Source organism: Schistocerca nitens, unplaced genomic scaffold (assembly GCF_023898315.1).
Source record: "Schistocerca nitens isolate TAMUIC-IGC-003100 unplaced genomic scaffold, iqSchNite1.1 HiC_scaffold_363, whole genome shotgun sequence".
NCBI lineage: Eukaryota > Metazoa > Arthropoda > Insecta > Orthoptera > Acrididae > Schistocerca > Schistocerca nitens.
This window is the reverse complement of record NW_026045897.1, coordinates 58,230-85,729: the sequence shown is the minus strand read 5'-3', so window position 1 is coordinate 85,729 and position 27,500 is coordinate 58,230. Positions and strand designations below refer to the sequence as shown.

The 27,500-nt window shown below is 43.0% G+C and overlaps 1 protein-coding gene across 1 annotated transcript in view; it reads left to right on the top strand.

Annotated features, from left to right (window-relative positions):
• Positions 1-27,500, top strand: part of LOC126228341 (transmembrane protein 248-like) — a 52,129-nt gene that overhangs the window by 11,232 nt on the left and 13,397 nt on the right. The window contains exon 4 of the mRNA XM_049942290.1: positions 14,448-14,821. Coding sequence (XP_049798247.1) covers positions 14,448-14,821 — 374 coding nt within the window. The remainder of the gene's footprint in view (positions 1-14,447; positions 14,822-27,500) is intronic.

Here is a 27,500-nt window from a genome sequence, read left to right as displayed (position 1 = left end):
TTTAGAATTAATGGAAAGATTTGATAAGATGGAAAAATGTTGCAAAACTAAGTGCTGATTATGGTATTGGGATGCAGACTATTCGTGAGATTAAAAAGAATAAGCAGAAAATAGCGAATTTTGTCAGGAAATGCAATTCTCGTTCTGGACCATCTGCACAGAAAAGCATATAGAAATATACATTTAATGAATTAAATTCTGATCTTTTGCAGTGATTTAGCCAAAAATAAGCGGAACGTGTCAGTTTAGGTGTGATGCGTGCCAAAAAGCTAAATTTTTTCATGATGATGTAGGTTTATGGGGTGACTTTAATGCCTCATCTGGATAGCTAACCAGATTCAAACAATGTCACATGATTCACAGAATTACTGTGTGAGGAGAGTAGCTTAGTTCAAATGTTGGGGCAGCTGGTTCCTTCTGCAAACAGTCCCAGAAATTTGTGGGAGAAGAGTAGTTCAAACCAGACCAAATTTATCATACAGATAAAAGTGCTCTATATTGGAAATATCTACCAACCAGAACCCTTGCTTTTAAGAGTGACGTTCATGCTCCTGGATATGTATCGCTTAAAGAATGCATTAAAAGTTTTGTGCACTGCTAATTCATCTGGGAACCACAAAATGAAACTTCTAGTGAGTAGAAAATTTAAAAAAAATATTGCAGCTAAGTATCTCCCTTTGCATTATTACAACCAAAAAGGAGCAAGGATGGGTAGTGAGAGTTTCAAAAACTGTTTCCACTCACATTTTGTAGCAAAATTTGGTGATTTCTAGAAAAGAGGGTTGCTACAGAAGGCTGTTCTGTTGCTCAGTAATATTACTTCATGTCCCAATGAGAGAATTATTGTTTGTGATGATGGGCTCATCGTAACTAAGTTCTTACCTCCTAAAGTGAGTGCCATGATACAGCCAATGTACCACGGCGTAATTAGATCAGTAACACAGCGCTACTGGCCTGATCTCTACGCGTATTTTTATGAAAAGGACAGTCGCTACCCATCATATAGAGGAGATGCTGAGTCGCAGATAGACACAACAAAAAGACTGTTGCAAAATAAACTTTTGGCCAACAAGGTCTTTGTCAAAAATAGACAAGACTCATAGACGTGTGTGCGCACACACACACACACACACACACACACACACACACACACAAGTTCCCCAGTCATATGGTAATCATTGGTGAAGACTTTAATCATCCAACAATTGATTGAGAAAATTACAGTTCTGTTGGTGGTGGGAGTGCCAAGGCATCATGTGAAACGCTGCTAAATGCCTTCTCTGAAAACTACCTAAAACAGATAGATAGGGACGCCACTCGTGACAGAAATGTATTGGCTCAAATGGCAATAAACAGACCTGACCTCTTGGGGGTTTTCCACATCAAAACTGGTATTGAGCACAATGATGTGCCAACAATGATTACCAAAGTACAAAGGACAACTAAAACGAGTAAAAAGATGTACACTGAAGAGCCAAAGAAACTGGTACACCTGCCTAATATTGCGTAGGGTCCCCGTGAGCACGCAGAAGTGGCATGGACCCATCTAATGTCTGAAGTAATGCTGGAGGAAACTGAAACCACGAATCCTGTGATCCCGTGGGGCTCTCCATAAATCCAGATATGCTCAATAATGTTCATGTCTAGGGAGTTTGGTGGCCAGCAGGTGTGTTTACATTCAAAAGTGTTCCTGGAGCCACCCTATAGCAATTCTGAACGTGTGGGTTGTCGCATTGTTCAGCTGAAATTGCATAAGTCCATTGGAATACACAATGGACATGAATAGATGCAGGTGTTCAGACGGGATGCTTACATACATGTCCCCTGTTAGTCGTATCTAGGCAGATCAGGGTTCATTATCACTCCAACTGCACACGCCCCACACCATTACAGAGCCTCCACCAGCTTGAACAGTACTCTGCCCACATGCAGGGCCCATGGATTCATGAGGTTGTCTCCAAACTCGTACACATCGATCTGCTTGATACAATTTGAAATGAGACAGGCAACATGTTTCCAGTCATCAACAGTCCAATGTCAGTGTTGACAGGCCCAGATGAGGTGTAAAGCTTTGTGTCATGCAGTCATCAAGGGTACACAAGTGAGTGTTTTGGTCCGAAAACCCATATCGATGACATTTTGTTGAATGGTTCAGCGTTGAAATCTGCAGCAATTTAAAGAAGGGTTGCACTTATGTCACGTGAAACGATTCTCTTCAGTCATCATTGGTCACCTTCTAGCAGAATCTTTTTCCAGCCACAGCAGTGTTTGAGATTTGATGTTTTACCAGATTCCTGATAGTCCCAGCACATACGTGAAATGGTCGTTCAGGAAAATCCCCACTCCATCACTAAACATCACTTCCAAACTCGTGTAAATCTTGATAACCTGCCATTGTAGCAGCAGTAACCAGTCTAACAACTATGCCAGACACTTTGTCGTCGTATATAGGCATTGCCGACCACAGTGTCATATTCTGTCTGTTTACATCTCTCTGTATTTGTATATGCATGCCTTTACCAGTTTCTCTGACACTTCAGTGTCTATATTCAATAAACAAGATAAAAAAATGAGTAATGTCATATCTAAGTGAGGAACTTGAAACTTTCAGCACAGGGCAGAAGCATGTAGAAGAACTGTGGCTCTAGGTTAAAAGAATAATTGACCATGCACTGGATAGATATGTACTGAGTAGGAAAGTATATAATGGGAGGGAATCTCCATTGAATACAGTCACTTTAATGGAATGTCTAAAGAAATAGAAACTACTGCATAACTAGGTGTAAAAGTGTGGGGCTATAGATAGAGAGATGCTGAATGAAACAATTTTGGCTGTTAAGAGAGCAATGTGTGATGCATTTAATGACTACTGTTGCAGAATATTATCAAATAATATTTCACAAAACGCAAAGAAATTCTGGTTTTATGTAAAGACTGTTAGTGACACCAGAGTTAGTGTCCAGTCCATAATGAAAGAGGCAGGAATTGAAATTGAGGGTAACAAAGCAAATGCTGAAATGCTTAACTCCATTTTCAAATGTTCATTTACAAAGGAAAATTCAAAAGAATTGCCCCAGTTTAATCCTCATACCACTGAAAATATGAATAAAATAAATGTTAGCATCAGTGGTGTTGAGAAACAGCTGAAATCGTTAAAAATGAATAAAGCTCTGGGGCCCAAGAGAATCTCTCTGATTCTATGCTGAATTTTAGGCTGAGTTAGCTCCTCTTCTAACTGTAATCTATCGTAGATCCCTCGAACAAGGAACAAAAGAAATAGAAGTGATCCAATATCCTTGATATCGATTTGTTGGTAAACCTTAGAACATATACTGAGCTCAGCAGAATGAGGTATCTTGAACAGAATAATCTCCTCACTGCCAAGCAGCATGGATTCAGAAAACATGAATGATGTGAAATCCAACTCACGCTTTCTTACATGACGTGCTGAAAGCTTCGGACCAAAGCGGTCAGGTAGATGCAGTATTTCTTGATTTCAGAAAAGCATTTGACTCAGTACCACACCTAAACTTACTGTCAAAAGTACAGTAATATCAGGCGTCAAGTGAAATTTGTGACTGGATTGAGAACTTTTTGGTAGGGAGGACACAGCTTATTACTTTGGGTGGAGAGTCATTACATGTAGAAGTAATATCAGGTGTGCCCCCAGGGAAGTGTGTTGGGACCCTTGCTGTCATGCTGTATATTAATGACATTGAAGACATTATTAACATCAACTTTTTGCGGATGATGCAGTTATCTTTAAGGAAGTACTGTCAGAAGAAAGCTGCACAAATATTCAGTCAGACCTGCATAACATTTCAAAGTGGTGCAAAGATTGGCAACTTGCTTTAAACGTTCAGAAATATAAAATTTTGCACTTCACAAAAGAAAAAAAATGTAGTATCCTATGACTACAATATCGATGAGTTACTGTTGGAATCAGCCAACTCAAACAAATATCTGGATGTAATATTTTGTATGGATATGAAATGGAATGATCACATAGGTTCAGTTGTAGGTAAAGCAGGTGGTAGACATAGATTTATTTGTTGAATACTGGGAAAGTGTCATCAATCTACAAAGGAGACTGCTTACAAATCACTCGTGTGACTGGTTCTAGAATGTTGCTCAAGTGTGTGGGACCTGTACCAAATAGGACTAGCAGGTGATATTGAACATATACAAAGAAGAGCAGCATGAATGGTCACAGGTTTGTTCAGTCCATGGGAGAGTCACACAGAAATACTGAAGGAACTGAACGGGGAGACTCTTGAAGACAGACGTAAACTATCCTGAGAAAGTCTGTTAACAAAGTTTCAAGAATTGGCTTTAAATGATGATTCTAGGAATATGTTACAATCTCCTGCATATCACTCATGTAGGAATTGTGAGAATAAAACTAGAACAATTACTGCATGTGTGGAGGCATTCGAACAGCCATTCTTCCCGTGCTCCGTATGTGAATGAATGAAACGGGAAGAAACCCTAATAATTGGTATAATGGGACATATCCTCTGCCTTGCACATCACAGTGGTTTACGGAGTGTAGATGCAGATGCAGACACAAAGGACAACATTTTGAAGGGTTCCAATTTTTGTGTACCCGAAATGTGAAAAATTTTAATACAGTGGCCACAATTTTTAACCCATTGCACTGTTTTTATTATTCTGAGGAAAAAAGCTGTCAGTTAATAGTCACATTTCATTCATGATCAACTCACTACATTTATTGTAGTGAACTACATTAAAATGGTGTAATCTTAAGGTATAGTAGCTACTAATGTAACTACACAATTGCATGTAAGGGGAATTAGCCCCCCCACAATATTTTTGTGAAACTACATAAGGGTTTCTCCCCCCCCCCCCCCCCCCCCCGGCATGTTCCACATACAAGAGTACTACACTGAAGCGCCAAAGAAACTACACTCCTGGAAATTGAAATAAGAACACCGTGAATTCATTGTCCCAGGAAGGGGAAACTTTATTGACACATTCCTGGGGTCAGATACATCACATGATCACACTGACAGAACCACAGGCAACAGAGCATGCACAATGTCGGCACTAGTACAGTGTATATCCACCTTTCGCAGCAATGCAGGCTGCTATTCTCCCATGGAGACGATCGTAGAGATGCTGGATGTAGTCCTGTGGAACGGCTTGCCATGCCATTTCCACCTGGCGCCTCAGTTGGACCAGCGTTCGTGCTGGACGTGCAGACCGCGTGAGACGACGCTTCATCCAGTCCCAAACATGCTCAATGGGGGACAGATCCGGAGATCTTGCTGGCCAGGGTAGTTGACTTACACCTTGTAGAGCACGTTGGGTGGCACGGGATACATGCGGACATGCATTGTCCTGTTGGAACAGCAAGTTCCCTTGCCGGTCTATGAATGGTAGAACGATGGGTTCGATGATGGTTTGGATGTACCGTGCACTATTCAGTGTCCCCTCGACGATCACCAGTGGTGTACGGCCAGTGTAGGAGATCGCTCCCCACACCATGATGCTGGGTGTTGGCCCTGTGTGCCTCGGTCGTATGCAGTCCTGATTGTGGCGCTCACCTGCACGGCGCCAAACACGCATACGACCATCATTGGCACCAAGGCAGAAGCGACTCTCATCGCTGAAGACGACACGTCTCCATTCGTCCCTCCATTCACGCCTGTCGCGACACCACTGGAGGCGGGCTGCACGGTGTTGGGGCATGAGCGGAAGACGGCCTAACGGTGTGCGGAACCGTAGCCCAGCTTCATGGAGACGGTTGCGAATGGTCCTCGCCGATACCCCAGGAGCAACAGTGTCCCTAATTTGCTGGGAAGTGGCGGTGCGGTCCCCGACGGCACTGCGTAGGATCCTACGGTCTTGGCGTGCATCCGTGCGTCGCTGCGGTCCGGTCCCAGGTCGACGGGCACGTGCACCTTCCGCCGACCACTGGCGACAACATCGATGTACTGTGGAGACCTCACGCCCCACGTGTTGAGCAATTCGGCGGTACGTCCACCCGGCCTCCCGCATGCCCACTATACGCCCTCTCTCAAAGTCCGTCAACTGCACATACGGTTCACGTCCACGCTGTCGCGGCATGCTACCAGTGTTAAAGACTGCGATGGAGCTCCGTATGCCACGGCAAACTGGCTGACACTGACGGCGGCGGTGCACAAATGCTGCGCAGCTAGCGCCATTCGACGGCCAACACCGCGGTTCCTGGTGTGTCCGCTGAGCCGTGCGTGCGATCATTGCTTGTACAGCCCTCTCGCAGTGTCCGGAGCAAGTATGGTGGGTCTGAGACACCGGTGTCAATGTGTTCTTTTTTCCATTTCCAGGAGTGTAGTATAGGCATGTGTATTCAAATACAGAGATAAGCAAAAGGCAGAATACGGCACTGTGGTCATTGCTTGTACTGCCCTCTCGCAGTGTCCGGAGCAAGTATGGTGGGTCTGACACACCGGTGTCAATGTGTTCTTTTTTCCATTTCCAGGAGTGTAGTATAGGCATGTGTATTCAAATACAGAGATAAGCAAAAGGCAGAATACGGCACTGTGGTCGGCAACGCCTGTGAAGACCAATGTCTGGCGCAGTAGTTAGATCAGTAACTGCTGCTACAATGGCAGGTTATCAAGATTTACGTGAGTTTGAAAGTGGAGTTATTGACAGCCCACGAGTGATGTGACACAGCATCTCCGAGGTCGAGACGACGTGGGGATTTTCCCATTTGACCATTTCACAAGTGTACCATGAATATCAGAAATCCAGTAAAACATCAAATCTGACATCGCTGTAGCCGGAAAAACGAACGTGACCAACAATGACTGAAGTGAATCATTCATTGTGACAGAAGGGCATCCCTTCCTCAGATTGCTGCAGATTCCCATGCTGGGCCATCAACAAGTGTCAGCATGCAAACCATTCAACAAAACATCATTAATATTGGGCTTTCGGACCAAAAGGCTCACTCATGTACCCTTGATAACTGCACAATAGAAAGCTTTATGCTTTGCCTGGGCCCATCAACACAAACATTGGACTGTTGATGACTGGAAACATGTTGCCTGTTTCATTTCAAATTATATCGAGCGGATAGACGTGTACGGGTATGGAGACTTCCTCATGAATCCATGGAACCTGCATGTCAGCAGAGCACTATTCAAGCTAGTGGAGGCTCTGTAATGGCATGGGGCATGTGCAGCTGGATTGATATCAGACACCTGATACGTCTAGATACAACTCTTACAGGTGGCACGCACATACGCATCCTATCTGATCACTTGCGTCCATTCATGTCCATTGTGCATTCCAACGGACTTGGACAATTCCAGCAGGACAATACGACACCCCACATGTCCAGAATTGCTACAGAGTGGCTCCAGGAAAACTTTTGTAAATTTAAACACACCTAATTGGCCACCAAACTCCCCAGACATGAACATTATTGAGCATATCTGGGATGCCTTGCAACTTGCTGTTCAGAAGAGATCTCCACCCCTCATATGCTTACGGATTTATGGGCAGCCCCACAGGATTAATGGTTTCAGTTTTCTCTAGCACTACTTCAAACATTAGTCGAGTCCATGCCACATCATGTCGGTGCACTTCTGCATGCTCGGGGGAACGCTACACAATATTAGGCAGGTGTGCCAGTTTCTTTGGCTCTTCAGCATATATCTGCTTACTATAGGCCTGTCGAATGGGCAGCATATCTGATCTAAACATATTGTTCTGGAATGTGATTGTATAGTTTCCTTTTGTGAATGTGTAATTTAGCAAATTGATTTATCATACCTAATTTATATGTTGCTGTTGCCATTTATAGCATAGAGAATAAATGTCTCGTACATTTAATTATGGTTTTTCCTTATAAGAGACAGGGATATTAAAATTTATGACCAAGAGGTTCAAACTAGAATGAACGTATTATCATAACAGCTTACTTGTAGAAAACATACTGGATTTCTACAGAGAAATTCTTCACATTTTATGCATTTTGTGTTGGACAACAGTGATGATAAAAACAAATTAAAGTCATGTGAATTATTCTAGGTACACTTGTCATATTAATGCTCTATGAAATCCACACTTTTGGCAATATCCACCATTGTCTTTGCAGGAGAGAACCTCATTGTTGTAGTAGTAAAGGTATCACATGAACTTAGTAGTACCCACTGTGGTCAGAGGTCACATTAGCATGTAGAACATATGATACAGGCTAATGTGTGGATCTGAAAGAGAAGTTCACAATCATATATATAATATAGTTGACACTTACACTGTAACATACCACTTTTTTAGTCTAGATAGTATATTTACAATCTGACATATGTGATAAGGCAATTGTCACTAGTAAAAAGTCATTTCTGTTCTCTCAAAACACAAAAAGAATGTAAATTTGTAATTTTCCACCCAAAATTGGCAGTGTGAGCTTTCGAAATTCGTAACATAATAACAAATAAGTCATCAATGAAGAACTCTCGTTCATTTCAAGTCTGTCTGATTTTGTGTTCAAATTGTTATTTATACCACTAAACAGAGTGAAAATATTGAGTTCCGCAATTTTTTTTTGTTTTTTACTCCCATGTCAGCCAAGTGGAATGGAATGTAATGGAGTACTTGGTAGTGTTGATAAAAAAAATTCAGTCTTTAGTATGTGATACTCTTGCCCTTCTACCAGTCCGAAATGAAAAAATATCCATACAATCATGTGATAATGAAGGTGAGAAAATAAAACCAAGTACCCTTCATTCACTCAAAATTATGTTTAAGAAGTTCCTGAAATATACTCATTATAATGCATGCAAGTACAAAGTGTAATTAACACACTTTAAAGAGTACCTAGAACTTCGCATTTTCATGTATGTTTTGTTTCTCTTCAGTTACCAGTTTCCTTGGGAAAGTGTAAAACTAGTAAATAGTGTGTTGCTAGTAAGCTGTTGCTTGAGTAGTTCTAAATTTGGTAGTAATTAACTTCCGGTGGCAAACCCATGAAGACTATTTACAACACATCCACCAGGAAAGCTTGAAAAGTCATAATTAGCTTCATGGTATGAACAATATTCAGAATATTTATTTGCAGTAAATGGGCTGATGGAAAAAGTAAAACATAAGAAAACTCTCATGGTTACTTAAATCAGTACTTCGTGTGTACTAATAATCACAGAAATACAAGGAGAAAACTGCCTGATCTTCATCAACAATAATGTATGTAATTTTGTTGTTATTTCTTTTTTGTAAATACGAGGGGGTATCCAAAAATAAGAGTTATTTTTTAAAAACTATATATTTTCAAACTTTGTACAAAACAACCTTATCCCCTTCAAAATACTCTCCATTATAACCAACCCATTTGTCCCACCTGTGCTTCCACTGTTCAAAACATTTTTTCTAGTCATCTTTAGAAATGGCTGACAGCTCTTCACTCGTTTTTCTCTTGACTACTTTAGTGTTGTCAAATAAGTGTCTTTCATGCCCCATTTCTTGCGTGGAAATAAGAATAAGTCACACGGAGTCAGGTCAGGTAAGTAAGGTGTGTGGGGCAGCAGAACCGTGCCATTTTTTAGCCAAAAACTGTCTTAGATGACTGTGTGCAGGTGCATTGACGTGATGGAAGGACCGTCTCCTGTTTGTCACAAATAGAGCTCCAAAATAACCCACTAATCTCTGAGAGTCTATCAGTTGTCTGTCAAAGATCTGTGAGCACTAGCTCTCAAATGTTTTCAATGTTTTTGTCGAATCATCGAGAAATAGATGTCCAGAACAAGGTCTGTCATCAGTCGACATGTAGCCATTTTTAAATTGAGCAAACCACTTGTACACTTGAGTTTTTCCCCATAGTGTCATTTTGGTAATCTGTTTTAAACATTAAAACAGTTTCAGCAGCTTTTTTACTGAGAAGAAAAGAAAAATTTCACAGCTCACATTGTTCACTTAAACTTGCCACCATGAAAGAAACAAGAACAAAATAGTCCTTGCAAAAACAATCTCTGCAGATCAACAAAATAAGCCAGGCCAACAATATATATATATATATATATATATATATATATATATATATATATAGAGAGAGAGAGAGAGAGAGAGAGAGAGAGAGAGAGAGAGAGAGAGAGAAATTCCATGTGGGAAAAATATATCTAAAAACAAAGATGATGTGACTTACCGAACGAAAGCACTGGCAGGTCGATAGACACACACACACACACACACACACACACACAAAATTCAAGCTTTCACAACAAACTGTTGCCTCATCAGGAAAGAGGGAAGGAGAGGGAAAGACGAAAGGATGTGGGTTTTAAGGGAGAGGGTAAGGAGTCATTCCAATCCCGGGAGCGGAAAGACTTACCTTAGGGGGGAAAAAAGGACAGGTATACACTCGCGCGCGCACACACACACATATCCATCCACACAGGAATTTCTGACTTCCAGCCTTGCCTCTCAATCCTTCTTAAACCTTAATCCTACTCCCAACATCACCATTGCTGAAGCCCAGGCTATCCGTGATCTGAAGGCTGACCGGTCCATCGTCATTCTTCCGGCAGACAAGGGTTCCACGACCGTGGTACTTGATCGTCGGGAGTATGTGGCTGAGGGACTGCGTCAGCTTTCAGACAACACCACATACAAAGTTTGCCAAGGTAATCCCATTCCTGATGTCCAGGCGGAGCTTCAAGGAATCCTCAGAACCTTAGGCCCCCTACAAAACCTTTCACCTGACTCCATCAACCTCCTGACCCCACCGACACCCCGCACCCCTACCTTCTACCTTCTTCCTAAAATTCACAAACCCAATCATCCTGGCCGCCCCATTGTAGCTGGTTACCGAGCCCCCACAGAACGTATCTCTGCCTACGTAGATCAACACCTTCAACCCATTACATGCAGTCTCCCATCCTTCATCAAAGACACCAACCACTTTCTCGAACACCTGGAATCCTTACCCAATCCGTTACCCCCAGAAACCATCCTTGTAACCATTGATGCCACTTCCTTATACACAAATCTCCCGCACGTCCAGGGCCTCGCTGCGATGGAGCACTTCCTTTCACGCCGATCGCCTGCCACCCTACCTAAAACCTCTTTCCTCATTACCTTAGCCAGCTTCATCCTGACCCACAACTTCTTCACTTTTGGAGACCAGACATACCAACAATTAAAGGGAACAGCCATGGGTACCAGGATGGCCCCTTCGTACGCCAACCTATTCATGGGTCGCTTAGTGGAAGCCTTCTTGGTTACCCAGGCCTGCCAACCCAAAGTTTGGTACAGATTTATTGATGACATCTTCATGATCTGGACTCACAGTGAAGAACTCCAGAATTTCCTCTCCAACCTCAACTCCTTTGGTTCCATCAGATTGACCTGGTCCGACTCCAAATCCCATGCCACTTTCCTTGATGTTGACCTCCACCTGTCCAATGGCCAGCTTCACATGTCCGTCCACATCAAACCCACCAACAAGCAACAGTACCTCCATTACGACAGCTGCCACCCATTCCACATCAAACGGTCCCTTCCCTACAGCCTAGGTCTTTGTGGCAAACGAATCTGCTCCAGTCCGGAATCCCTGAAGCATTACACCAACAACCTGACAACAGCTTTCGCATCCCGCAACTACCCTCCCGACCTGGTACAGAAGCAAATAACCAGAGCCACTTCCTCATCCTCTCAAACCCAGAACCTCCCACAGAAGAACCACAAAAGTGCCCCACTTTCCGGGACTGGATCAGATTCTGAATGTGGCTCTCCAGCAGGGATACGACTTCCTCAAATCCTGCCCTGAAATGAGATCCATCCTTCATGAAATCCTCCCCACTCCACCAAGAGTGTCTTTCCGCCGTCCACCTAACCTTCGTAACCTCTTAGTTCATCCCTATGAAATCCCCAAACCACCTTCCCTACCCTCTGGCTCCTACCCTTGTAACCGCCCCCCGGTGTAAAACCTGTCCCATGCACCCTCCCACCACCACCTACTCCAGTCCTGTAACCCGGAAGGTGTACACGATCAAAGGCAGAGCCACGTGTGAAAGCACCCACGTGATCTACCAACTGACCTGCCTACACTGTGACGCATTCTATGTGGGAATGACCAGCAACAAACTGTCCATTCGCATGAATGGACACAGGCAGACAGTGTTTGTTGGTAATAAGGATCACCCTGTGGCTAAACATGCCTTGGTGCACGGCCAGCACATCTTGGCACAGTGTTACACCGTCCGGGTTATCTGGATACTTCCCACTAACACCAACCTATCCGAACTCCGGAGATGGGAACTTGCTCTTCAATATATCCTCTCTTCCCGTTATCCACCAGGCCTCAATCTCTGCTAATTTCAAGTTGCCGCCACTCATACCTCACCTGTCATTCAACATCTTTGCCTCTGCACTTCTGCCTCGACTGACATCTCTGCCCAAACTCTTTGTCTTTAAATACACTCCTGGAAATTGAAATAAGAACACCGTGCATTCATTGTCCCAGGAAGGGGAAACTTTATTGACACATTCCTGGGGTCAGATACATCACATGATCACACTGGCAGAACCACAGGCACATAGACACAGGCAACAGAGCATGCACAATGTCGGCACTAGTACAGTGTATATCCAACTTTCGCAGCAATGCAGGCTGCTATTCTCCCATGGAGACGATCGTAGAGATGCTGGATGTAGTCCTGTGGAACGGCTTGCCATGCCATTTCCACCTGGCGCCTCAGTTGGACCAGCGTTCGTGCTGGACGTGCAGACCGCGTGAGACGACGCTTCATCCAGTCCCAAACATGCTCAATGGGGGACAGATCCGGAGACCTTGCTGGCCGGGGTAGTTGACTTACACCTTCTAGAGCACGTTGGGTGGCACGGGATACATGCGGACGTGCATTGTCCTGTTGGAACAGCAAGTTCCCTTGCCGGTCTAGGAATGGTAGAACGATGGGTTCGATGACGGTTTGGATGTACCGTGCACTATTGAGTGTCCCCTCGACGATCACCAGTGGTGTACGGCCAGTGTAGGAGATCGCTCCCCACACCATGATGCCGGGTGTTGGCCTTGTGTGCCTCGGTCATATGCAGTCCTGATTGTGGCGCTCACCTGCACGGCGCCAAACACGCATACGACCATCATTGGCACCAAGGCAGAAGCGACTCTCATCGCTGAAGACGACACGTCTCCATTCGTCCCTCCATTCACGCCTGTCGCGACACCACTGGAGGCGGGCTGCACGATGTTGGGGCGTGAGCGGAAGACGGCCTAACGGTGTGCGGGACCGTAGCCCAGCTTCATGGAGACGGTTGCGAATGGTCCTCGCCGATACCCCAGGAGCAACAGTGTCCCTAATTTGCTGGGAAGTGGCGGTGCGGTCCCCTACGGCACTGCGTAGGATCCTACGGTCTTGGCGTGCATCCGTGCGTCGCTGCGGTCCGGTCCCAGGTCGACGGGCACGTGCACCTTCCGCCGACCACTGGCGACAACATCGATGTACTGTGGAGACCTCACGCCCCACGTGTTGAGCAATTCGGCGGTACGTCCACCCGGCCTCCCGCATGCCCACTATACGCCCTCGCTCAAAGTCCGTCAACTGCACATACGGTTCACGTCCACGCTGTCGCGGCATGCTACCAGTGTTAAAGACTGCGATGGAGCTCCGTATGCCACGGCAAACTGGCTGACACTGACGGCGGCGGTGCACAAATGCTGCGCAGCTAGCGCCATTCGACGGCCAACACCGCGGTTCCTGGTGTGTCCGCTGTGCCGTGCGTGTGATCATTGCTTGTACAGCCCTCTCGTAGTGTCCGGAGCAAGTATGGTGGGTCTGAGACACCGGTGTCAATGTGTTCTTTTTTCCATTTCCAGGAGTGTATGTCTGCTTGTGTCTGTATATGTGTGGATGGATATATATGTGTGTGTGTGTGCGCGAGTGTATACCCGTCCTTTTTTCCCCCCTAAGGTAAGTCTTTCCGCTCCCGGGATTGGAATGACTCCTTACCCTCTCCCTTAAAACCCACATCCTTTCGTCTTTCCCTTTCCTTCCCTCTTTCCTGATGAGGCAACAGTTTGTTGCGAAAGCTTGAATTCTGTGTGTATGTTTGTTTGTTTGTGTGTCTGTCGACCTGCCAGCACTTTCATTTGGTAAGTCACATCATCTTTTATATATATATATATATATATATATATATATATATATATATATATATATATATTGTGTGTGTGTGTGACATTCCACCTAACTGACAGATACTTCTTTCCTCTCCTCTCACAAGTCAATCAGTTTAATTTTCTCACTGTCCAGTCACATTAGGCAGAGTCATTGCCTAATGGCTTCATAATGTCTTATACCATTTTAGTGAGATTGCTCCCTTTAGTGCAGCTGTGTGTTGCCTATGATCTGTAGTATGCCATATAATTAGGTGTTGTCTCCAATGAACCAGGAAAGAAAATATAGGAATTTTCATTGCAGAATGGGCTCAGTCGTGCTGCACAGGTGAGGCAGACAGCACCTTCTCCGGGACTACGAATCTCAATGTGACGGTGCTGTTGCCCCCTAATCCGGCCTCCGTGACCGCCAACGGTTCTGCAACGAACTCTCGCGAAGTCTGCGTGACATTCTCCGGCCCGCGTTCCATGCTGCCCGCTGCCCAGCACTCGCCACCGACCTGCGGTAGTGGCGGTCTGAGTCTTTACACGGCGAGTGGCAGCACGGCGAGGCTGGTGGCCAGGAGCGGTGACCCAGCCGCCCTCGGCGAGAGGGTGGGTGATGGCTGGTGTGCGGGTGGGGCGCAGGTGCGCCTCAGCTACAGGGCTGGCCCGGGCTTCTCAGTCACACTTACCGTGGTGAGTAGCTTGCCTGTATCTGTGTACTTACTTGCCAGAATGTGGCTGAGTGCACACCTTGTCCCAGATTAATTCTTCTTCCTCTCTCAAATTTATTTATTTATTTAGTTTTATGAGGAGATCCGTTGGGTCCTCAACTGCTCTGCCAACGTCGTCATCTCGGAGTAGCATTAGCACCCTACATTTTCAGTTATTTGTTGAATCTATACCAATCTTTCGTTCTGCTACAGTGTCTATCCCCTACAGCTCTGTAAAGTACTGTGAAAGCTATTCCTTGCTTTCTTAATATGTGTCCTAATTTCTGCCCTTACTTCGTGTCAGTATTTTCCACACGTTCTTCAACTTGCTGTTGCTGTAGAGAACTTCCTCATTTCTAACCTTATCAGTCCACATAATTTTTGACACCCTCATATAGCAACACATCTGAAACATTCTTTTTCTTCTTTCCTCATTTTCCACAGTCTGTGATTCACTTCCAAACAATGATATGCTCCTAATTTTTTTCAGAAATTTCTTCTGATATCAATAGACTATATTTTGTTGAGGAATACCCATTTTGCCTGTGCTACTCTGCTTATTGCACTTTCCTTGTTCTGTGTGACAAGAGTAAATTGTCCACAAAGATAATGGAATTACTTCACTACATCTACTCCATAATTTAATGTGAAGTTTATTGCTAATCTCCTCTCGGCTGCTCTTCATCAGTTTCAGGTTCTATCTTGTGTTTACTGCAGTGCGCTCTTTAGTTTGTCCTAGAGTTAATGCGGTACCAAAATTACAGAGTAGTAGTTTTTGTACAGTACATATGTGCCCAGTAGGTTTACCAGTAACATTGGTAGAATTGGTAGGGAAAGAAATATAAATTAATATTTAAGAGAGGAACTGAGAGCCAATGACTTACCTTTATTTTTTTGTTTATTTTGCACATAATTAGAACTGCATATTGTTCAGCAATACACACCTTTGTGTATTGTATGTCCTTGAAAATATAAATTGCATGTACTAACTAATAAAAACAAGTTGGCCATGTAACTTCTGTGTTTCTATGTAAGTAAAGCAGTTACTTTTGATGCAACTACAGTTTATGTGTACAACAATAAAATCTATATAGTTATTGTTGTTATTTTGTACTCTATATAACATTCTTTTATCGTGATCAAAGACAAGAGTTTCCAGTTATTACTGATATCTGCGAAAGTTTTAAGAAAATTGAATTTTCTGTCTCTATATGATATTGGTTTTCCTTTTTCTTCCTCTTCCCCCCCCCCCCTCCCCTCCCCCCCCCCCCCCCCCCCCCCCCCCAGCCGATGTCCCTCTGTTTCACGTTTTTAAGTAAAATCTGAATTAAACATGGATGTCTTCAATTTTGCTATATATACTATATTATTAAGTAACAGACAGGAGGATAACTGTAGGTTACATGGCCCTTTACATATCCTCACATAGTTTCTAGACAGTTCATTGCTTCCAGTTTTTAGGGGAATCTAGTAAGACGATGATTGCATACACATAGAAAGTGATCGAAATCAGGTAGCACCCAATGGGTGTAACACACACCTAATGTAGAGGTAACGTGATTGTGATCTTAACAGACCTAGGCTACTAGAAAACTATCATGACCTGTGCTTGCTTATGGTAGCCTAAGGTACTGTTCATTCCATTCTACAAGTTCTGTAATTATTCATCACTTTCACTGGGATAGCAATGTCATCAGTGAAGCTTATCATTGATATCCTTTCATCCTAAATGCTAATCCAACTCCTGAACCTCTCTTTTATTTCAAATAGTATGTGAGAATAACAATTGTTGGTAGCTCAAGAAGCCCAAAATATTCTGCAAATTTATCATCGTGATCATAATGTGAGCTTTTTGTTGCAGGAAGTACTATGCTTATTGACTCCTACCAGCATGTGGATTCTAGGAATTGTACAAAAGCCGCATTCTGCAATGCATGGTGCTTTTCTTGCAGTATCTTCTACTGGAACTTCCTTAGCCTTTCTGCTAAACTTTGTGTCCCAGATTGGTAAACAGTACCCAGTAGTTGGATGAACTCTGTAGGCAACTGACTTCATGGATTACACTTCCTGGAGGTTCTTCTGAAAAATCTTATTACTTACACAAGCCACTCATTTATGAGGCATCAAATTGCAATATACTTCTGTGTCCTTACCAGTTACGGCATTGCTGAGTTTGTATTCAAATGGTATCAACCAGTCTAATTTATTGAATATAATAGAGGGAAACATTCCACGTGGGAGAAATATATACAGGCTGTATACAACCCGAGAGATCCGGGAAAAACCCGGGAATTTTTTCATCCAGGAGAAAACCGGGAAAAACCCGGGAATTGTTTAGAATTCCGGGAATTTTCCATTGTTTTAGTTTTCAGTTAAATTTTTGTGATTTTGACTGGTAAGAACCAATACTCTAACAAAGGATGTTACTGTATCCCGCTACTGCAGAATAATACTGCAGCAACAAAACATTAACGAGAGAAAAAAGAAAACGAAAATAATAAAACTTAAGTTGCAAAGGAAATGCGCCGTATACAACAAAAAAACAGTGCTTATACAAGCGTCTGCCAACAGGAAAGTGTGTCAAAGGCTTTAGGAAGACTATGCAATGCTTTATAACAACAAACTGCCTCCGATGAGCGTGACGTGACAACTGTTTAAATTAGATTCGTTTGAGCTGTTGCGGGCGGGCTCTTGCGCATGCGCAGTTGAGTCGCGTATGAGTAGTACCTTCTCCCGCTTCTGGTTACAGAAGTGTGGCTGGACGCCACTACTTAATACGGTTCGGAAATATGGTAAATCTGGGGCTGATGCACAGAGCAGTCGGAGTTGTTGTGGGTCGTCTCCACGTGACCTGTGTTTACGTTTAGTGATTTTGTTGTGTCCTCTTCGTTTATTGCTCTCACGTTAAATGATAACAAAACGGAATTTCGTGGCCGGGAGCTATCAAATGAATTAAAATACGTTCGCATAATTCTAAAATATGTTATTAGTTTCAGATTTTATTTCCACCTTTCTGACAGAACAATGAAGTTATTTTTGCCGGTTTGGTAAAGAGATTTGGCTTTTATTAATCTTTTCTGTTGAGGCAGTCAGTTTATTTGAAACGAAATGTTTAATTTCACACTATTGGCTAGTTTCAACTGTTCGCTGCATTTCAAGTGCACGTATGGCATTGTGCCATAATAAAGAACCAAACATGAGATAATACAGTACTGGTACTCCAAGAAAATTTACATACGAATGTGCATTTTAAGCCAAATTATGCGTTTTAGTATGGTTCACGAAATTCCGACGCTCTTGAACTATCATCTGATGTCTTGTTTCTTTTATGCCATACGTAAGATCTTTTAATGTTTTACACATACGAACATATGGGCTTCCTGCGTCATTGTAGCTGTGCAAGCGCGGTGACACCTGTTATTTGGCGTTCTCTTGGAACTGCTGAAACGAGCCTATTTCTAACAGGCCGCGGGAAAATATTGCGAATGGTGGTTTGAAAAGCGTGACATTCAAAACAGATTTCATTTTACGCAAGATGAACTATGTGTGAGAATGTACGATGAATTTCTTAAATTGCAAAGCGTTTGACTCTCATTTAAAAATCAACTCTTTGAGGACGACCATTTAGAAGAATTTCGAGCCCAAAATATCAGACATTTACGTCGTTTTAGTGGCACATTTGTGTGATGTAGCTTAAAGTGCAACACGAGCAAAAAACATCAACATTATATGTGGAAGCTTAGCTTCTCTTCCAGCTTATTAATCTTCAAGACCAATATTATATGTGAATGCTATGTATATTAATTTAAACCATTAACTTTTCTTACTTGTGTGTTCGCGCTACTTATGAGTGATCCTGCTATTGGCTGACTACATAACATGTCCTATGCTGTCATCATCAGCTGGCGAGATCACATGACAGGAGCTATGACTGTCTTACAAAAGTGCATTGCAATCTCAATTTCAATGTTTCGGAAAGTAACATGCGGTGTTCGGTGGAATTCAAATTTATACCTTCGTAATACGAAAATATGCAGCGTAGATGTTGCTGCACATCAAAGGTCTTTCAAAATGTGTTTTCCCCCCCTCCGAGTTTCGTTTTCTAAAGTACTGGGAAATTCTACTCCTGCATATAAAACGATAGGACTGATGAGTTTCACAGTGCCGAGGAAGAGTATACTGTCACTTAACACGGAAAAAGTGTATTTTCATCCGGGAGAAAGTGTATTTTTAACTGGGAAATACGGGAAAAATCCGGGAATTTTTTTTCCTTGTCCACGTATACACCCTGATATATAAAAAACAAAGATGCTGTGACTTACCAAACGAGAAAGCTCTGGCAGATAGACGCAATCAAAACCACACAAACACACATACAAATTTCAAGCTTTCGCAACCCAAAGTTGCTTCATCAGGAAAGAGGGAAGGAGAGGGAAAGACGAAGGATGTGGGTTTTAAGGGAGAGGGTAAGGAGTCATTCCAGTCATGTCAATGGGAAGTATTCAGATAACCCGAACGGTGCACCAAGGCATGTTTAGCCACAGGGTGACCCTCATTACCAACAAACACTGTTCGCCTGTGTCCGTTCATGCGAATGGACAGTTTGTTGCTGGTCATTCACACATAGAAGGCTTCACAGTGTAGGCATGTCAGTTGGTAAATCACGTGGGTGCTTTCACACGTGGTTCTGCCTTTGATCGTGTACACCTTCTGGGTTACAGGACTGGAGTAGGTGGTGGTGGGAGGGTGCACGGGACTGGTTTTACACCGGGGGCGGTTACGAGGGTAGGAGCCAGAGGGTAGGGAAGGTGGTTTGGGGATTTCATAGGGATGAACCAAGAGGTTGCGAAGGTTAGGTGGACGGCAGAAAGACACTCTCGGTAAAGTGGGGAGGATTTCATGAAGGATGGATCTCATTTCACGGCAGGATTTGAGGAAGTCGTATCCCTGCTGGAGAGCCACATTCAGAGTCTGATCCAGTCCAGGAAAATATTCTGTCACAAGTGGGGGCACCTTTGGGGTTCTTCTGTGGGAGGTTCTGGGTTTGAGGGGATGAGGAAGTGGCTCTGGTTATTTGCTTCTGTACCAGGTCAGGAGGGTAGTTGCGGGATGCGAAAGCTGTTTTCAGGTTATTGGTGTAATGGTTCAGGGATTCAGGACTGGAGCAGGGTTCTGGGTGAGTTTTCCAAACTGTAGTCCTTTGTCTAAGCCTCTCCAGTCCTTTTCCTTCACCTCTCTTCCTTCCCCTGCAACTCTTCTGCTAGAAGAAGGAGCCACTGGCTCCTAAAGTTTGCATAAGGTAAACCTCCCTCCCTCCCTCCCTCCCTCCCTCCCTCCCTCCCTCCCTCCCTCCCTCCCTCCCTCCCTGTGTGTGTGTGTGTGTGTGTGTGTGTGTGTGTGTGTGTGTGTGTGTGTGTGCGCGCGTGCGTGCGCGTTGCAGGTGGTATTTCCAACAGGACCAAAATGTAAGACTAAGGCCCAGTTAGTGATTGTAAAGGATGGTCATGCTTTGTGTGAGGCAGATTTTGATTATATCCTGTGCATTTGTGCCATGTCTTGTCAGTCAGACCATCGGAACCATGGATTTGCCAGTGGATAGAACATACGTGTCACACACACCTGCAACAGTGTAGCAGATCTGCAGTTGCTGAACATTTCCGTTGTACTAGTCATCCTCTGGAACATAACACACAGATTCTGGCACGTACTTCTAGTTATTAGGATAGTTTACTTTAAGGATGCTGTTGTAATTAAACTAGCAAGTGTCCTTAGCTTAAATTCTGCCTGGAATCCTGCTCGCTCCCTGGTAAAACTACATATGGAAGGAGTTAGCATTAATTGCTCACCTATTGTGAATTACTATTTCACAGCTGATAAAATGTAACTTTGTGTGATGGTGTTAGTTGTTTTACAGTGATTATCTTTCTGCACACATAATCTTTTGTTTCCTGTTTGGCATAGCAACTGAGGCTTTAAGTTACTGCACGCAGCAATCTCTCATTTTGTTTGAGCCTTGAAATTGACTGTGATCACCTATCAAAATATTGACAGTTGTTAATGACATTACTTTGCTGTATTCCAGTGAGTTTGATACACTTAGAGTACCTCAAATTCAACAAATTTAATGATGTTACACAAAGTTCCTGATTACAAAGTACTTTCCTTGCTCCTACTGCACTTGCATGCATCTCAAAAAAGAGAGCAATAACACAAATGAGAGACAGATTCTGTTACATCAGAAATGTGTTAGTTGTTTTCCTCGCACATTTATAATTCAGTTAAATATATCATTTCCAGTTCTTTTATATTACTGTGCACTTTTGTATTCACTGCTCTTTCCGTGACTGGAACAGTGCAACATACACTCTGCTGCACACTCCACAGTGAATCTGAGAGTATAGGTGTCTATTGGTTTTTCCAATTCTAACAGTTGATGTCTTACCAAATGTGAACTGTTAAATAGAAGTGTGTGTTTTCCCCTCCCCGTTTATAGGTGGTGGCTCCATCTATGAGGTACAGTCACAGAGCATATCGTTTGTAGGCCTCTGTGCGAACTGTTATTCACGTCATTTTATCTGCTCAATTGCTAAGGGATAGATGTGTAGGAGGCTAAGGAATATTCATAGTTTCTGCTGTGAGGGTCAGTTCTAAAAGTTTTATAAACAGGTTTTCAGAGGATGTACACTCTTTGCTTCGAGTGTTTGCCAATCAAGTTTCTCAACATTTTAGTGGAACTCTTCTGCTAATCAAGCACCTTCCCTTGTATGTATTCAGTGTCCTGTTAGGCTGACCGGAAATACTGTAGGTACCATACACTTAAGCAATAATTGGGTAAGGACTATATAAATGTTCACTATTCAGTTTCCTTTGTAGACATGCATAGTTTCCCAGTTTTTTCCCAACAAATTTCCTTCATGTACAACTAAATCTCTATAGTAGTTCCACTAAATAAATCTACAAATTTTCGAATTTCTCTATTCCTCCTTTATTTCTTTTATTGTTTGTTCAATATACAGATTGTATAATATGGGTGATAGGCTGCAACCAAGTTGTGCTTGCTTCTCAATTAAAGGCACCTCTTGCCCCATTTCATGCCACTTATAACAGTATTTTAAAAATGCAATGGTTTACAGCTCTTAGGAAATGGTGAAAACCCATGAATGCATACAGCTTGCAGTGTTCTGCTGGTTCTTATCTGTGATCTGGGATAGCAAAGTAAATTCTGACCGGAAACTAAGATTTTCTATTATTCAATCTTACTCGCCTTACTATTTCAGCACACTCACAACCTCTTCCAATTGAACTTCATTTCCTGAAGTGCTGCAGTTACTGCTGAAAGTTAAGTGTACAAATCCAACATCCAATCCTCAAAATAAATACAATGCTGATGATAATCAATATATAGTATATTGTACTCATGTGTACAGTGACTGTTAATTTTAATGTTGTTTTAACATTTTAATGTTTGGAGAATCACAATCACATAGAAAAGGACTATGTTCACGAATGGTCTCTTGTTGAATGGATTCGAATTGAGTGAATGTATAATAAGTTTTCTCTTATCCCTGTGACATTATAGGCATTGTCACAGCTGCTCTTCCTGTGTGGCTTGCACGATATATCGAAGGACATGTGCCATTATGAGGTTTCTAGGTTGGTTGTATGTTGCCATCAGTATGTACCAATGTGTGCTGTAACTTGCCACTCCAAATGACATTTTCCACGTTTTCAGCACTGAATGATTGTGTTACTGCATCAAACTTATGCTCTGTGATATGATAACAAGAGGTTTGTGTGTGTTAGCACTCGATTCTGTACATCAGAAGCAGATCCAGGTGGTTACTAGTTATTGTTGTCCAGCATCTAATCAGTGAGTGATTCGCTGCTTTTCGGCTGGCCCGTCAGCTGTTATTGTACTGTTATCTTACGTATCATCATTAAATACAAACAATGAAAACAATAAATTTTCACAAAATAATTTAACTGAATGGATAAAAATTGTACTCGCCAAGTGGTGGCAGAACAAACACGTAAATGAAGGTTGTAATTGTCCAAGCTTTTGGAGCCAGTGGCTCCTTCTTCAGGGAGAGGGGTTAAAGAGTAAGGAAGAGGGGTGGTAGAAAAGGACTGGAGGAGTCTAGGAAAAGGCATAGATTTTGGGAAAGTCACCCAGAACTGTGGGTCAGGGGGCACTTACCACACAGGATGAGAAGGAAACGCTGATTCTGTCTTTCCTTGCGGCCTAAGCCACCTTCGGTCTTTCCTTCTAATAAAGTCTTTCAGTTTGGCCAAACCCTTCTTAAGTCTTTCCTTCTCATCCCGTGTGGTAAGTTTCCCCCGACCCGCAGTTCTGGGTGACTTCCGAAGTCTACCCCTTTTCCTAAACCTCTCCAGTCCTTTTCCATCACCTGCCTTCCTGCCCCTTCACCCCTTCTGGCTGAAGGAGGAGCCGCTGGCCCAGAAAGCTTGGCGAATTACAACCTTCTTATATGTGTGTGTTTTGCCACCACTTGGTGAGTAGATTGCATCATTATATATATGTGCACAAAACATTAAACCCAATTCATAGTGCTCATAAGTAGCTATCATAAAATTACAGTGTCAAAATTAGAGAGGAAAAATGCCTGTATAACCATTATAAACCACTATATGACTGTACAGGCCTGGTACTTCCTCTATTATTCACAGTTACAAGAGGAACAACAAAATGCAATATTCCATGAGATTAGAAACTACCAAATATTAAAAAGATTAGCCCTATACTTAGAGAAAGAACACCATATGAAGTAAACCATAAATTGTATTCGAAGTCTCTATATATAAATGAAGAAGGCTTAGTTTAGTTTTAGTTATGTCATGTTCCATAGATTATTTCATCAATATGATGTGGAACAAGTCAGATTACAAGATATACACTCCTGGAAATTGAAATAAGAACACCGTGAATTCATTGTCCCAGGAAGGGGAAACTTTATTGACACATTCCTGGGGTCAGATACATCACATGATCACACTGACAGAACCACAGGCACATAGACACAGGCAACAGAGCATGCACAATGTCGGCACTAGTACAGTGTATATCCACCTTTTGCAGCAATGCAGGCTGCTATTCTCCCATGGAGACGATCGTAGAGATGCTGGATGTAGTCCTGTGGAACGGCTTGCCATGCCATTTCCACCTGGCACCTCAGTTGGACCAGCGTTCGTGCTGGACGTGCAGACCGCGTGAGACGACGCTTCATCCAGTCCCAAACATGCTCAATGGGGGACAGATCCGGAGATCTTGCTGGCCAGGGTAGTTGACTTACACCTTGTAGAGCACGTTGGGTGGCACGGGATACATGCGGACATGCATTGTCCTGTTGGAACAGCAAGTTCCCTTGCCGGTCTATGAATGGTAGAACGATGGGTTCGATGACGGTTTGGATGTACCGTGCACTATTCAGTGTCCCCTCGACGATCACCAGTGGTGTACGGCCAGTGTAGGAGATCGCTCCCCACACCATGATGCCGGGTGTTGGCCCTGTGTGCCTCGGTCGTATGCAGTCCTGATTGTGGCGCTCACCTTCACGGCGCAAAACACGCATACGACCATCATTGGCACCAAGGCAGAAGCGACTCTCATCGCTGAAGACGACGCGTCTCCATTCGTCCCTCCATTCACGCCTGTCGCGACACCACTGGAGGCGGGCTGCACGATGTTGGGGCGTGAGCGGAAGACGGCCTAACGGTGTGCGGGACCGTAGCCCAGCTTCATGGAGACGGTTGCGAATGGTCCTCGCCGATACCTCAGGAGCAACAGTGTCCCTAATTTGCTGGGAGTGGCGGTGCGGTCCCCTACGGCACTGCGTAGGATCCTACGGTCTTGGCGTGCATCCGTGCGTCGCTGCGGTCCGGTCTCAGGTCGACGGGCACGTGCACCTTCCGCCGACCACTGGCGACAACATCGATGTACTGTGGAGACCTCACGCCCCACGTGTTGAGCAATTCGGCGGTACGTCCACCCGGCCTCCCGCATGCCCACTATACGCCCTTGCTCAAAGTCCGTCAACTGCACATACGGTTCACGTCCACGCTGTCGCGACATGCTACCAGTGTTAAAGACTGCGATGGAGCTCCGTATGCCACGGCAAACTGGCTGACACTGACGGCGGCGGTGCACAAATGCTGCGCAGCTAGCGCCATTCGACGGCCAACACCGCGTTCCTGGTGTGTCCGCTGTGCCGTGCGTGTGATCATTGCTTGTACAGCCCTCTCGCAGTGTCCGGAGCAAGTATGGTGGGTCTGACACACCGGTGTCAATGTGTTCTTTTTTCCATTTCCAGGAGTGTATATATATATATACACACACACACACATGAATAGTGCTAATATTAATGTTACTGAAATTTTTAGTTCTACACATGCAACTACATTTAGAGGTATGATTCTTATCCTCTCTCTCTCTCTCTCTCTCTCTCTCTCTCTCTCTCTCTCTCTCATATTTCTGAAACAGAAATTTGTCCATGGAGTAGGAGTAGTTGTCCAAAAGAAATGATTTTAAGCTAGATTTAAAACTTGATCTGCTACCTGCCAAACACTTTATGTTGTTGTGCAAATGATCAAAGATTTTTGTTGCTGAATAATGTACTCCTTTTTGAACAACTGACATCTTCAATAACGGATAGGCAAGGTCATTTGTCCCTCTAGTGTTGTACGTATGAACATCACTGTTCTTCGCGAATTGAGATGGATTATTTGTAATGAATTTCATTAGCGAATATATGTACTCTGATGGTGCAGTTAAAATACCTAACTCCTGGAAAAGATGCCTATATGACCTTCTTGGGTGAACACTACTAATTATTCTCACTGCTCTCTTTTGTGCAATCAATACTTTGTCTAAATGGTAAGTTACCCCAGAAAACTATTTCATAAGACATTATTGAGTGGAAATATGCAAAGTACATTTGGAGGCTGATCTGTTTATTACCAAGACTAGCGATTAAATGAAGAGCGAAAGAAGCTGAACTTAGTTGTTTGAGAAACTCAGTAATATGCTTCTTCCAGTTCAAATTGTCATCAATGTCAATACCCAAAAATTTGGAGAAATCTACCCTGTTAACTGAGCCCTGTTCATATGCTACATCAATTGTCCGTAGGACTCTATGCGGTGTACAGAACTGGATATAGTGAGTTTTTCCAAAATTAAGGGAGAGTCCATTTTCTGAGAATCACTTAATAATTCTTTGAGACATCCTTAACAATATCTTCAACTACTTTTTCTGGAATGGGATTTATTATAACACTCATGTCATCTGCAAAAAGTACTAGTTCTGCTTGCTGAAAGTTAAGTGAGAGGTCATTCATATGAATAAGAAACAGCAGAGGACCTAAAATTGAACCCTTTGGGACTCCCTTTGTGATAACTCCCCATTCACTAGAATTTACCACCCTCCCAACATTATTTGTGCTATTCAGCACAACTTTTTGCTTTCTGTTCATTAAGTATGATTCAAACCAGCTGTGGGTATAGCCTTCAATTCCATAAAACCTGAGTTTTTCTAATAGTGTGACATGATCCACGCAGTCAAATGCCTTGGAGAGATCACAAAAAAAGCAACTGGCGATAATTTGTTATTTAGGGCTTGTACTATTTGATGGGTAAATGTGTAGATAGCATTCTCGGTCAAGTAACCCTTCCGGAATCTGAACTGTGACATGCTAAGTAAATTATTTTCACTTAAATGTGAGACTACTCTTGAATACATAACTTTTTTCGAGTATTTTAGAAAATGAAATCAGCAATGAGATTGGTCTACAATTATTTAAGTCACTCTTGCCCCCTTTCTTATGATGGGAAAATTCCCTGTGCCAGTGAAGCATTACATATATCGCTGAGGACTCCACGTATTAAATTAGAACAACACTTCAAAATTCTGTTAGAGACTCCCTCAACACCACATGAGCTCTTGTTTTTTAGTATATTTATAATTCTCTTAATTTCAGTGGGGGATGTTGGTGCTATTTCTAAATGCCTAAAGTCCTGGGAATGATATTTTTAACATATTTTTTTGCTTCTTCAACTGAACCCTTTAACCCTCATTTTGCTGCTACATTCAGAAAGTGATTGTTAAAAATACTTGCAACTTGTGAATTATCACTAACATCACCATTTAGCTTTATTGCTATGGTGTGCTGTGCACTGACGGGCTGCCCCGTCTCCTGTTTCACAATATTCCATATAGTTTTAATCTTATTATCCGCATTATTAATTTCTGTCAGAACACACAAGCTTCTTGACTTATTAATGACTTTCCTTAAAATATTACATTATCTTTTGTAGTAAGCAAGTAACGTAGGATCCTGACTTATTCTGGCCTGTCCAAATATTTCCCTCTTCCTCTTACACGATATCTAAATTCCGTTAGTAATCCATGGATTACTCGACTTTGTAATGGCGTTTTTGGATAACGTTTCAGGAAAGCAACTCTCAAATATTGAGGAAAATTTACGGTGGAATAAATTGAATTTGGCATCAGCATCATTTTCTGTATATACTTCATCCCATTCTACCTCTTCTAGGCTGCACTTTATAAAGCTCTCTATCCTGTTTGCATTAATAAGCCTCCCTGCCTTGTATGAACCTGCCTGAATCCTGTAAGGTGCTATATGTGTTA